This window comes from Rhinatrema bivittatum, chromosome 3, assembly GCF_901001135.1.
Source record: "Rhinatrema bivittatum chromosome 3, aRhiBiv1.1, whole genome shotgun sequence".
NCBI lineage: Eukaryota > Metazoa > Chordata > Amphibia > Gymnophiona > Rhinatrematidae > Rhinatrema > Rhinatrema bivittatum.
This window is the reverse complement of record NC_042617.1, coordinates 159,971,719-159,983,985: the sequence shown is the minus strand read 5'-3', so window position 1 is coordinate 159,983,985 and position 12,267 is coordinate 159,971,719. Positions and strand designations below refer to the sequence as shown.

Below are 12,267 nucleotides of genomic sequence, written 5' to 3'. Positions count from 1 at the left end.
GGGACTGGAGTCTTGGGTGCAGACTTGTCCAGCTTCTTCCTGCTTAAAGGAATGGTATACCTGGGTCTAGTATACCTGGGTATATCCCAGGTATACTAGACTGGTCTGGTGAGACAATAAGAAAAGAAAAATTAGGTTTGTTACCTGCTAATTTCCTTTCCTTGGGTGTTACCAGACCATTCCAGAATTCCACCCATTACTTGCCAACATCCTGCTGTGTAAGTTTCTTTCCAGATATGTCAATCTAAAGTGTTTAAAGGACCTAGGTGGTTAGGAGCCAAGGTTTATTCTCTCTGCTTGTTAGCGAGGTGAGATAATGTGCTTATTGCTTTAATACAGTTATACTGACGTCTTGCAGGCTTCATTGTGCCCTATAAGAGGTGATTTCAGCAAATCAGAATCTTTGCTGTCTCCATCCACTGGCAGGAGGGGGGCTACATCCAGGTACACTGGACTGGTCTTATAAGATTCAAGGAAAGAAAATTAGCAGATAGGAAACCTAATTTTTCCATATCTTTCACTCTCCCCTGATCTAACTCTCTGGTCACACCATCAAAGAAATGTAGTTTCTCTGAAAAGACCTACCTCTGGTAAACCATGCTGCCTTAGATCATGTAATTCATTGGATTTCATAAATTGTACTATCTTCTGTTTTAGAAACGAATCCAATAATTTATACCACCAAGGTTAAACTAACTGGCCTATAGTTTTCAGACTCCTCCTTCCACTTTTGTGTAGAACCACATGTGCCTGTCTCAATCACTCCTGATTCTAAAGAAGCATCGAATAGGTCAGACAGCATTACCACCAGAGCTTACCTAACTTCCCTTAATACTCCCTGATGTTTCCCGTCCAGCCCCATGGATTTATCTTAGTTTTGCTGACTCCTTGTGAATATATGCTTCTGAAAATTGTCTGCAGTCTAATTCTCATCCATTCCTATTTGTGGCAGTTTTCACTGGTCCTGCTCCAAGTTGTTTCTCAATGAACACTGAACAGACATATTTGACAAGCAATTCATCTTTCTTCTTGTCACACTCTACAAATTCTCCCCCTTCACCTTCGAGTTTTACAATCCCACTTTTGCAGTTCCTCCTCTGTAGAGCATTCCTGTTTGGCTTCCAGATCTGAAACACTGAAACTCTTACTTTCCAGTCTAGATGTGTGAAAGAGAGGATTGGATCGAGGGCAGAAGTTCATCTTGGTATTTTGAGATATCTCCGCAGCCTTCAGTACCATTGACCACCATATTCTCCTTTATCGACTGAGAGAATGTGGCATATCAGACTCAGTGTTGAGCTGGTTTAAATCGTATTTGTCTGGCCAGCAATAGCAAGTATGAATTTGTAATAACAGTTCTTCCGGGCATGATATTCAGCCTTGTCAGCAGCGTTTAATATTTATATGTCACCATTGTATAAGCTACTTGTAGGGCTCACTGAGGGGTATCAGTTATTTGCAGACGATATCCAGTTCTTTATTACAGTCCAACCATCTTGGAGTGAAACTAATGAAATGGTTTCCATTTGTTTATCTGCAGTTCATCAGTGGCTTAAGCACAATAAACTTTCTTTAAACCTTTCTAAAACTGAACTGATTGTTATTCAGCATTCATTTCTGAAAAAGACTGCTTCTGCTTCTCTGATTGTTGACAGTGTTGTTTTACCTATAGTGTCTACAGCAAGAAGTTTAGGTGTACTAATCGATAACAGTTTGTGCTTCCATCCTCAGATTAAGGCAGTTCTTTAAGAATGGCTTTTTATAAGTTGCAGCTCTATCATGGCCTTAATTCTCTTTTGGATGAATCAGATTTTAGAACAGTGGTTCAGGCACTTATTTTACCACTACTAGACCATTGTAATTCCATTTATCTGGGATTACGTACCTTTGACCTGAGGGCACTTCAGCTGCTTCAAAACGCCACAGCTAGGCACGTTTTTGGAAAGTGTATGCAAGATTGTATTTCACCTGTTCTGTTTTCACTTCACTGGTTACCTGTCCAATATCGCATCACTTCTAAAATTGCTCTTCTGGCTCATAAAAGGAAGCTTTATGTCAGTATCTTAGGCTAATGTGATGCTGCACCCGTACAGTCACACACATACTCTTCACTCATCTCAGTGGAGTTTCTCGATGTTTCCTCTGTGTGAGTAGTGTACCTCACTGAGACAACGGAGAGAACGTCTTTGGTGGCTGCACCATAATTTGAAATGCTTTACTAGAAAAATAGTATTTTACTACCTGTCCTAAGATATTTAAATTGCTATTAGACATTTTTATTCCAGCAAGCCTTTCACTGAGTTGTTTTGTGGATTGTGTTTTATTCTTAGTTTTATAATAGTGTCATTTTAGCATTGATTTTATTGTATTTTTATTTATGTTTGTGTGGTGGTGTATGCTTTTGACTTGTTTTTGTGACCATTTTATGCTTGTTATAGTTTAGACATTGCCTAGGGCATCTGCATTTGGTGACTAATAAATACAAAAATAAATAACAAATCAACATGAGTAATATCAAGGACAATAGCTATGGGGCTGGTTCACAAAGCCACAGTAAGATTTAACACTGAAAATCCACATTATTGCTGAATAGCCCCCACTGAATAAAATGGGATATGCAGTAAATAACATGAATTCTCCACGTTAAAAACTTACTCAGCTTCCAGAATTTGCTCCTTAATCTGATAAAAAGTAAGGCAAAGAAATGCAAAAGCATTTGCATGTTAGATTACTTCCACAATTGCATTTTGTGCAGTTGTAGGAAGGGAAAAAAATATATAAAGGACTTATTGCAAAATGGTTTGTTTTTCTTCTGACACATCATGTATTTATCATACATGGTAGGTGTATAATAAATGCATCTGCCTGTCCAAGCTGAAAGCATGTCCCCACTAGTAAAAAAAAAAAAATCTCTTTAAATGGCAGCTTGCTTTGGACCCAAACTTTAAAACAACTTCCTCAGAGAAAGGTCCAAAGTTTTCATGCTGATTCTTCTTCCACAAGGGTGGAAGATACATTTTATTTTATTTTATTTTTTTAAATTGTAGTATAAATCAGTTTTTATTGGCTGTTGTTTTGTTTGGTTTCCAGATGTGAATGAGTGCAGCGAGCTAAACAGTAGGATGTCCCTCTGCAAAAACGCCAAATGCATCAACACAGAAGGTTCCTACAAGTGTTTGTGTCTGCCAGGCTACGTGCCTTCGGACAAGCCAAACTATTGCACAGCACTGGACACAGGCAGAGGAGACAGTGAACTGGAGTAGAGACAAATCCCCATAGCCTATGCCCATATACTCTGCACTGTATAAAGAAGAGGAAGATATGTATTTTTTCTTGGTATGAAGATTCAACTTAATCCAAAATGTTGGCTATATGGATAAAAAAAAATACAGCATTAAAATGTATATTCTTTGAAAGTGAAATGCAACAGTTGATACGCAGTTTCAGTACATCAGCTTCACTGAAGAGACAGACCAAACGGACACATTTCTCTGTATGAAAGAAACCAGTCAAGTATATATAGTCTGTTCATATGTAAAATTCAGTGGGAAATGAACCAAGCAGTGCTGTTATTTTAAACAGAAGGTTATTTGCTTTTGTACTATTGGTTAATTAATTTGACACTTCGTTAGTGGTGGGAGATGTTATATATAAACTTCTGCATTGCTTGACTGTGCAGGACTTTTCCCATTATTTCTCTACAGAGCTTTATTGATCTGCAAAACAAAAAATCCTTTGATAAAAAATTTTCTTAAGACCATTGTGAAAAAAACCATTACATAAGGTTATTCTATTTTGAAACATTGGTCAGCGACATTCTGTTTAAACACTCGTCTGCCCTGTGGAGCAGACATCAATGTCTTTCTTTTATTTTTCATTTTTATACATCTTGGTGGAACAAAATGTCCTTTATATCAGTTTTATATTCTGTATTGGCTTTTGCTGCACTTACAAATCCTTAGACCTTTTTTTTTTTTTTTTTTTTGCAAAGATTTCAGAGCTGCTAACAGACAAACCATTGGATTCCTTCTTTGTACATTAAAGCTAAAGAAATACATGAGATCATGTCTTTGTTGTTTTATGTAAATTGAATACAAAAAAGACCTTGTATAATTTCCTTAACGTATCAAAATTGTATATTAAACCTCAATAAAACAAATTTTTTTTTTTTAGAAAAAATATTTGACTGCAGCATCTTTGTTCTGATCATTACATGCATCTGAATTTTTTATGATTTAGTTTTCAGGGGTTTAGTTCCGAATTAAAACTTGGGCACCTACTGTACCACTGTGCGTGCTGTTATCTAACCAGCTATTAGCAATTTTCAGTAGAGCTGAAAGTGCTAGAGCAGTGATTAAATCCATCTGTCTGGGGTCACAATAACTTACGTAGAGGCCCAATTGACCTTAAATCTCAAGTAAAGATCAGCAGTGATCCTGCATCTTATGCTATTGTAGATAGACAGTATCAGATCAAGGGTACCAACATAATAAATGTTGAAAAGTGCCAAAACGTAATGCATATGGCTGGTTTCCACTAACATGTTTGCATTAAATATTTTATCTGTACGCAAGCAGTATTCTGTTGAATTAGATTACTGCAATATGTGCATATGGTTGTTCTTCCCTGAGAACATTATGCTGAGCATGGAAGCTAGTGAAAGTAGAACAAGCTTGTTTGAACTTATTTTTTCTACTTGGCTCGTGTGAATTAGTAAACTTGCTATTTATTTTCCCTTCTTTGGGTAAACTGTTGGGAACACAAAAGGATGTAAACTCACCAGGTTAAAATTAAATCTTAATGCCTTCCTCAGCTCTTCATGCCTCACAAGATAGTACAAGCTGCCAGTCAGGCTACAAAAAATATGATTTTTAACCAAAGTACATGGAAACTATGTACATTTGGGGGACATAGATTCCCTTGGATTCCAAGGAGGATTAATACATCAAGGGACACAGAACTAACTGGCAGTGGGGGACCCAGTCACCCTCTTGAAAGAGACAGAAGCCAGGAAATAGAAGACTATTTTTTTCATCGCTACAACAAATAAGCAATGAGGGATGATTGCTACTACATTTCAGGCAATCTCTTATCTCCTCTCACAGATCAGAGATAAAGTCTAGTTAGGCAAAGCCTATTCAACCACTGTCTATGAATTCTTCCAGAGCAACTGTGAATCCAAACACTCATCTCTGAATTCTCCTTAGTCTTGCTTATGACAGGTTTACTTTTGGAACCGCGGAACGTTACGGTAGCAAGGAGTTCATGATTTATTTTAAAAGATTTCCATCCCTCACTAATCAACATTCAAAGGGGTCACAAAGAAAAACAATCATAAAAACAATGTAAGCAATATAAGGGTATTGTTATGAACCCTCCTGTAGCGGTGCTACGGGAGGCTCCTTACCTCTTCCTGGAGGCCATTCCAAGCCAGGATCTCACCTGCGAACTGTCCAGGATTTGCTCCAGGGCCTGGGAGGCCTCGATGTCCTTGGGGCCTGCCTGAGGCTGCTTGTGTTTGCATGGACTTCCTGGTTTGAGCCACGCCCTTCTCCCTAGGGGCCGGCCCGCAGCACTTCTCCGTAGTTATAGGGCCAGCTAGGTGTGGGCCTGCCAATCTCCTCCCAGGGAGTCGCCGGTCTGCAGCCCTATAAAAGGACTTCAACTTCAGTCTGTCTTTGCCTTGCATCAAAGTGACTTCCCTCTGGAGGCTCCTGCCTGCCAGAGCTTTGTAAGGTCTTCTGTTCTTCGTGGAGCTCCTCGACTCATCTGCCTTCGTGCCACGTATTCATGTCTTGATGTCTTGCCTGAGGTCCCTGACCATGTCCTGATGTTCCGCCATGATCTCCCACATCCTGATGTGTCTTCCTGTCCAGGATGTTCTTCCCTGCGTCTTCATCTGGTGCTCCTGAGCCTTTGTTCCTGTAGAGCCGTGGTTCTCGGATGATGTCGTGCCCGAGAATGGAGTGGCCTGCAGGTGGGATTTGTCCCGGTGCTCCTGAGCTTCCGTTCCCGCCAGCCACAGGTGGAGCTTTAGATGACACCGGCTTCGTCATTGGAGTTCCTCCTTGCCTGGGTCTTCCCTGCGCTTGTCCCACTCTCCTCGTGGTCCATGACCAGCCTCTTAGGGCTGTGTAGGGCGCGCAGTGGGACAGGGTGGTCCGTGACTCAGTCCCACGGGTGGGCTGAGTAAGGCGCCCTGAGAGACAGTGCCAATGTCCTCCTGCCTTACGTCTTTACTTGTTTGGATCAAGATCCCCGTCATGCTTGTGATGCCGTTGCATCGACCCAGTCTCGTCCGAGATGCCGTCACATCAGTCATAGTCCTGTCTACGTGTCAAGGCCTCCGTCTGCCCTCAACCTCAGGCCAGGCCTGCTGCTCCATGCCGATTCAAGCGGCAGGTCCGAAAGGGCTCGGAACAGTCGGAGGACCGTTCCCCTACCAACATCTCATGTTGTTGGCTCTGGGAGCTTGCAGGCCTGGCAGAGGGTAAGACCGTGTTCAGCCATGCTGAAGCATGCCGTCAACCCTCGGCTCGGTCCTGGACGCATCTGGGGTCGGGCTGAGGCCCAAGGGCACACTAAACACCCCGAACACAACAGAATGCAAGGCCTTTCGAGGCTGCAACACAACAGGTATTTGTAGCTGGGACAAGACTGCCTGCTCACCCTCCCTTTCCTTCTCTGGGCATACTGGCCGTGCTACAGAAACTTATCAGTTATTACCTTCTATGTGATCTGAGAAGCCCAGGAAAGGACTACTGTTTGTCTCAGAATCAGACTTTCATTGAACAGACATTTCAGACTTAACATTTAGAATATGTTAGACAACACATGCCTTTATAGCCCTTAACATAGCATAGGCTTATAATGAGTAAAACTTTGCATCATTACTGAACTTAGGGAAAAACATATCAATGACTTTGACTTGCTTTGAGTATATTAATAAACGTAGCTAGCTAACTACCCCATAAATTTAGGATATAAACTTCAATTTCACCCTGGAGCAGTCTCTGCCAGAGGGAGGATCCGTTCTTGGCCCCTGTTGCTTGCTGGAGTAACGAGGCTTGTCTCAGCCCTGGAGAAGAAAAGACAGGTTTAACACAAGCAGCCAGGACACAGGAACTCTTCATTTTGTCACAGGGAGGGGCAGGGGTGATGTCTCGGGCATCTTCTGCTGGTGTGAATGGACTACTTCTGCCAGATGACTCCCTGAAGCCCTCTCCCCTGCTGCTTTTGATAGGCATATGCAAGAGGACATGCATAATCAAAAGGAGCATGTAAAAGGGGTTTCCTTCATTTTGGACAGCTGCCCCCCCCCCCCCCCCCCTTCAGGCGCATGCCTACTCCTGCCACATGGAAACTCTTATTCAAGGTGCATGATTTCAGTCTTGTAACCTCTTGACCAGCACTTTCCTGGGCTGTGGCAGAACTCACTGTGAGCTGACCTGCCTGATACCCTTTTGGATAGGCTATTCTCATCTCCAGGAAAATTTGGACTGTTTTTCAGTCTGGGATCTGTCTCTGATATACACCTGGTATGTCTTAGATCATTGTTGTGTGGAGAGAGCTGTATCCCATAATTAAGCAGGCAGAGCAGATAACTTAAGAGGTCATTTACTAAGCATTTTCCCCATAAACACAGAATGGGAGAAAAGCCTTAGGGGTAGATTTTATAAGAAGCGCGCGGGCGTACTTTTGTTCACACAACCCTGCGCAAACAAGAGTATGCTGGATTTTAATAGATATGCGCGTAGCCTTTAAAATCCGGGGTCGGCGCGCGCAAGGGGGTGAACATTTGTACACCTTGCGCGCGCCGAGCCATGCGCGCGCTGCCCGTTCCCTCCGAGGCCGCTCCGAAATCCGAGCAGCCTCGGAGGGAATTTTTTTTTGTTCCCCCCCACCTTTCCCTCCCTTCCCCTACCTAACCCACCCCCTAGCCCTAACTAAATCGCCCCCTACCTTTATTTTAAAAGTTAACTCGTGCACGCTGGCCAGCTGCCGGCGCGCCATTCCCCGGCCCGGGAGCAGTTTCGGAGGCCTCGGCCATGCCCCTGGAACGCCCCTGGGCCGGCACCACGCCTCTGACACACCCCCCAAGCAAACGTCCGGGACTTACGTGCATCCGGGGACTTTGCACGTGCCGGCAGCCTATGCAACATAGGCTCGGCGCGCGCAGGGGGAGCTTGGGGCGGGTTTTTGGGGGGTACATGTGTATCTTATGCGCATACCTCTTTGAAAATTTGTCCCTTAGTATATGACCCCCTTAGTCACATATTGTTGTTCTGGCCAAAGGTTCTCATCTTTGTATTTCTGCTGAAATACATGTCAATGTCTATCATGTGGAGTGAGCATTCATATTTTGCTGCATTTAGGAGTAAAACTTCTGGTATCTCCCTACATCACCCCTACCTCCCCTTTACGCTGGGATGTGCTGGCGTGGGATCTTATCACTACTTAAGCCTAATTACCAGACTACTGTGCAAGCCTCAGCCAATGATAATAGTAAATATAAAAACATAAGATAATAAAGAAGTACTTTGGTTCTCAGTGTGCGTACCCTATGCACATAAGGTAGTGACTTTAATAGATTTGAGGTAGGATATGTGTGTGTAAATCTACTTACTCCTAATCTAAATGTGATGAAGTAAAATCATTAAGATTAATTCTGAAAATCATATCCCTAATTAATTGTTTCAGCAGCAATATGCAAGTAGGTTAAGCTAAGCTAGAGTTCCGAAGCTTGGGCAATGGGATGTCATATAAGCGCATAGCCTTACAGTGAGAGTTTGATGAAGGCCATTACTCTTCTAAAAAGGAGGATAGTGAATATCAGCTGGATATCTGATATTGTGGCTAGGGCAGGTTAGGCATAAGTCAGAACATAGTTTGCAAAATATCTTCATGGTGAGACCGCACCTTGAATACTGTGTACAATTCTGGTCGCCGCATCTAAAAAAAGATATAATTGCGATGGAGAAGGTACAGAGAAGGGCTATCAAAATGATAAGGGGAATGAAACAACTCCCCTATGAGGAAAGACTAAAGAGGTTAGGACTTTTCAGCTTGGAGAAGAGACGACTGAGGGGGGGATATGATAGGGATGTTTAAAATCATGAGAGGTCTAGAACGGGTAGATGTGAATCGGTTATTTACTCTTTCGGATAGTAGAAAGACTAGGGGGCACTCCATGAAGTTAGCATGGGGCACATTTAAAACTAATCGAAGAAAGTTCTTTTTTACTCAACGCACAATTAAACTCTGGAATTTGTTGCCAGAGAATGTGGTTCGTGCAGTTAGTATAGCTGTGTTTAAAAAAGGATTCGATAATTTCTTGGAGGAGAAGTCCATTACCTGCTATTAAGTTCACTTAGAGAATAGCCACTGCCATTAGCAATGGTAACATGGAATAGACTTAGTTTTTGGGTACTTGCCAGGTTCTTATGGCCTGGATTGGCCACTGTTGGAAACAGGATGCTGGGCTTGATGGACTCTTGGTCTGACCCAGTATGGCATTTTCTTATGTTCTTATGTTCATCTCTGGAATCGTAATTGTAGTCAGCAATTTCTGCTGTGTCCTGGTGTACAGACAGTTCAGCATTGTGAGACTTTATAATCTAAAAGATATACTAGGTTTTCATCAAAGTTGATTTCATGTCCCCAAAATACATCTAGGATCTCTACCACTGTGGGAACGGGGTCTTGTTCCAGATAATAGAAAGACCACACCCCGTACAGTGACTATAGAGTTCTTAGGTACTGTGACTACAGAAACATTACTGGGTAAGGGGACCTTACTGTTAATATCATGTTTGTTAGAAATAACGATCTTTTTCAGTGGGATGCTAACTAACCAAACATATTTACAGCAGCAACCTTGGTTTCAGAGAAATCATCATACTCTGTCATGGTAATATTACATTTCTGTCCGACATTGTCAGAAGACAAACCACACAGAGCTTCTGTAGTATCCTTTAGGAAAGGCTTATCAGGACACAACCAGTGTATGTCCTTTGTTCATTGGTACAGGCCTAATTTGAGAACTAAATATTACTGTGGATTGTCACTTTGATATGCCAAAAGGGCATATGTATCTACATGCAGGTACAAATTGTCTGTCCAAGTACCTACATTAATTACTTGTTTCAATTGGAAAACATTCTCAGGTAAACTGAAAGGCAAATTTATAATATAGGTAACCTCTATTTCTCATTGTCCACATACAGAGGTGTAACATTACCCATGTGATAAGCAATCTGGATAGACTCAATGTTATTGCAGGTAATTTTAGCAAAAGTGTCTGTAAAGACATATGAGGAAACCAAATAAATCAGAATTTATCCTTTCATTAAAAGATTAATGCTTTTGTCGAATTCTCTAAACAAGTCATTGGTGAGTGCCTGAATGGGCTGGATAAAGGTATGGTCCTCAGCACAGTTTTGATGGTGGCGATGTCCTCTCGGTTATGCTCAGTCGCTTGTGAAATGTAGGTTAACCAAAGTGACAGTGTTACTTAGGGTTTTACCCTGAGCAGTTAATTGTTCTTGTGAATGACGTAGCTGTTTTGAGATACTTTTCATATCTTCCTGCAATTCCTTAACTCCAGTGTTTCACAAATCATTAATAGAAACTGCATTTGTAATGGACATGGATGCACCAAAGAGCTAATCCAGGGCAGAAAAGATAATGAATCATAATTTTGTCCAATTGGCTCAGAATGTTCCAAACATTCTGGGTGGCATACTTCATGTGACCTTTGAACCAAGCTCTGGTGGCAGGCAAACTCAAGTTTGTGAGGTTAAATTGTTTCTGGCTCCCTTTCTCTGTATGTTTTCTCTGAGCATACCTTGAAGTTACTACTTTTCAATAGACCGCCCCATATTTCTCAATGTCTGCCATTTAAGAACCTTCCATCTTTGGATTATGATGTCATGTTGAGTGCTGGAAAGCAAGGATATTTAGTGTTTGACAGAGTGTAGGAGAAAAGCCAAATCTGTGTTCAGATAAAAATTTAAATCTGCAGAATATTTGAAATAGTTCAAAATAAGCTGATTTCAAGATCAGAATTCTTTTTTCTTTTGTACACTATAACATGACTAAGCAATTTCATGTAAATCCTCCGGTGCAATACCGTAATCTGTACCAGAATGTGGCAGTAGATAACCTGTAATGACAGCAGTGTTCCAATTCACCCACTGCAAAGGCAGAACACTGTCACTGCCTGAAAACAGAACTCCCCATGCACTGTTCTTCTAATCACGCCATCTGCTCTTGCTTGACTCTGTTATAAGGAATGGGATTCTTTACAAACGCACAGGTAAGAAAAGTGTAAATTGGAATTGTGCTAATTTACTGCAAACAAACAAAAAAAATCCCCAATGACCTCAATCAACGTAGAGGATTAAGGCTGGTACCTCAAACATCTGTTTAACCAGAATATTGTTATATAACCCATACTCTGCTTTCATCCAGCCATATCACTGTCCTCATGACTCTAACCTATTATTCTCTTCCTACCCTTTACACCCTCCCATCCTTTTAAAAACATGAAAGCATAGAAAATGCTGGCAGATAGAAACCACAAGGCCCATCATTTAGTCTACGCATTCTAGATGCAATAATGCAGATTCCTGCCCCATCTCGAGCATTTACTCCTCACATCTAAGCTCTTTTGCGCTTTCTTGATGTTTGCTACTGCTTTGGCCTCCACCAGGAGGCTGTTCCATTTATTCACTGCTTTTCTGTGAAGAAATGTTTTCTTGTGTTTCTCCTGATTCTGCTTCCTTTGAGCTGCACATCATTATGACCCCCTATTTTTTATCTTCATTTCCACTAAAAATTGCTTTCTTCTTGTGCATTAAATATCTATACCTTTATGTGACCTTTTTAAAGCCATTTACATGGGTAAACAGCAAATTACCCGGTAAACGCTCAAGTGAAATGTGACCTCCGCAGCTTGGCTAAAAGTATTCAGCTTCCCTGGGGCTGGTACGTTGGGCTGTAATGAAAGGAGAAAAGTAGAGGAGGATGTAACAAAAGACACTAAATCATCCACCGTTCAAAATGCAAGCTTAATAGCTTTTTATTCAAAAGTTCAATTGAAGTGTCAACATGAAGGATATAGTTGCCACTGTGATAAAACGGGATGGAGTCCTGACCCCAACACGAGTTGTGTATCGCTATAGTGCTGTTTCAAGGGGGGCAACCATCTACTGGCAAAAGAACAAATAAACAATGAGTCAAACCACCTCAGTGGACAAAAAAGGC

General features: G+C 41.7%; 1 protein-coding gene across 7 annotated transcripts in view; it reads left to right on the top strand.

Annotated features, from left to right (window-relative positions):
* Positions 1 to 4,184, top strand: part of LTBP1 (latent transforming growth factor beta binding protein 1) — a 737,653-nt gene extending 733,469 nt beyond the window's left edge. For 6 of the 7 annotated variants that reach the window (XM_029593888.1, XM_029593890.1, XM_029593889.1 and 3 more), the window contains one exon: positions 3,091 to 4,183. In XM_029593888.1, the coding sequence (XP_029449748.1) occupies positions 3,091 to 3,263 (173 nt within the window). In that variant the 3' untranslated portion in view covers positions 3,264 to 4,183. Of the gene's footprint in view, positions 1 to 3,090 lie in introns of all 7 variants that reach the window. The other variant, XM_029593891.1, reaches the window with a different exon arrangement.
* Positions 4,185 to 12,267: the final 8,083 nt, after the last annotated feature.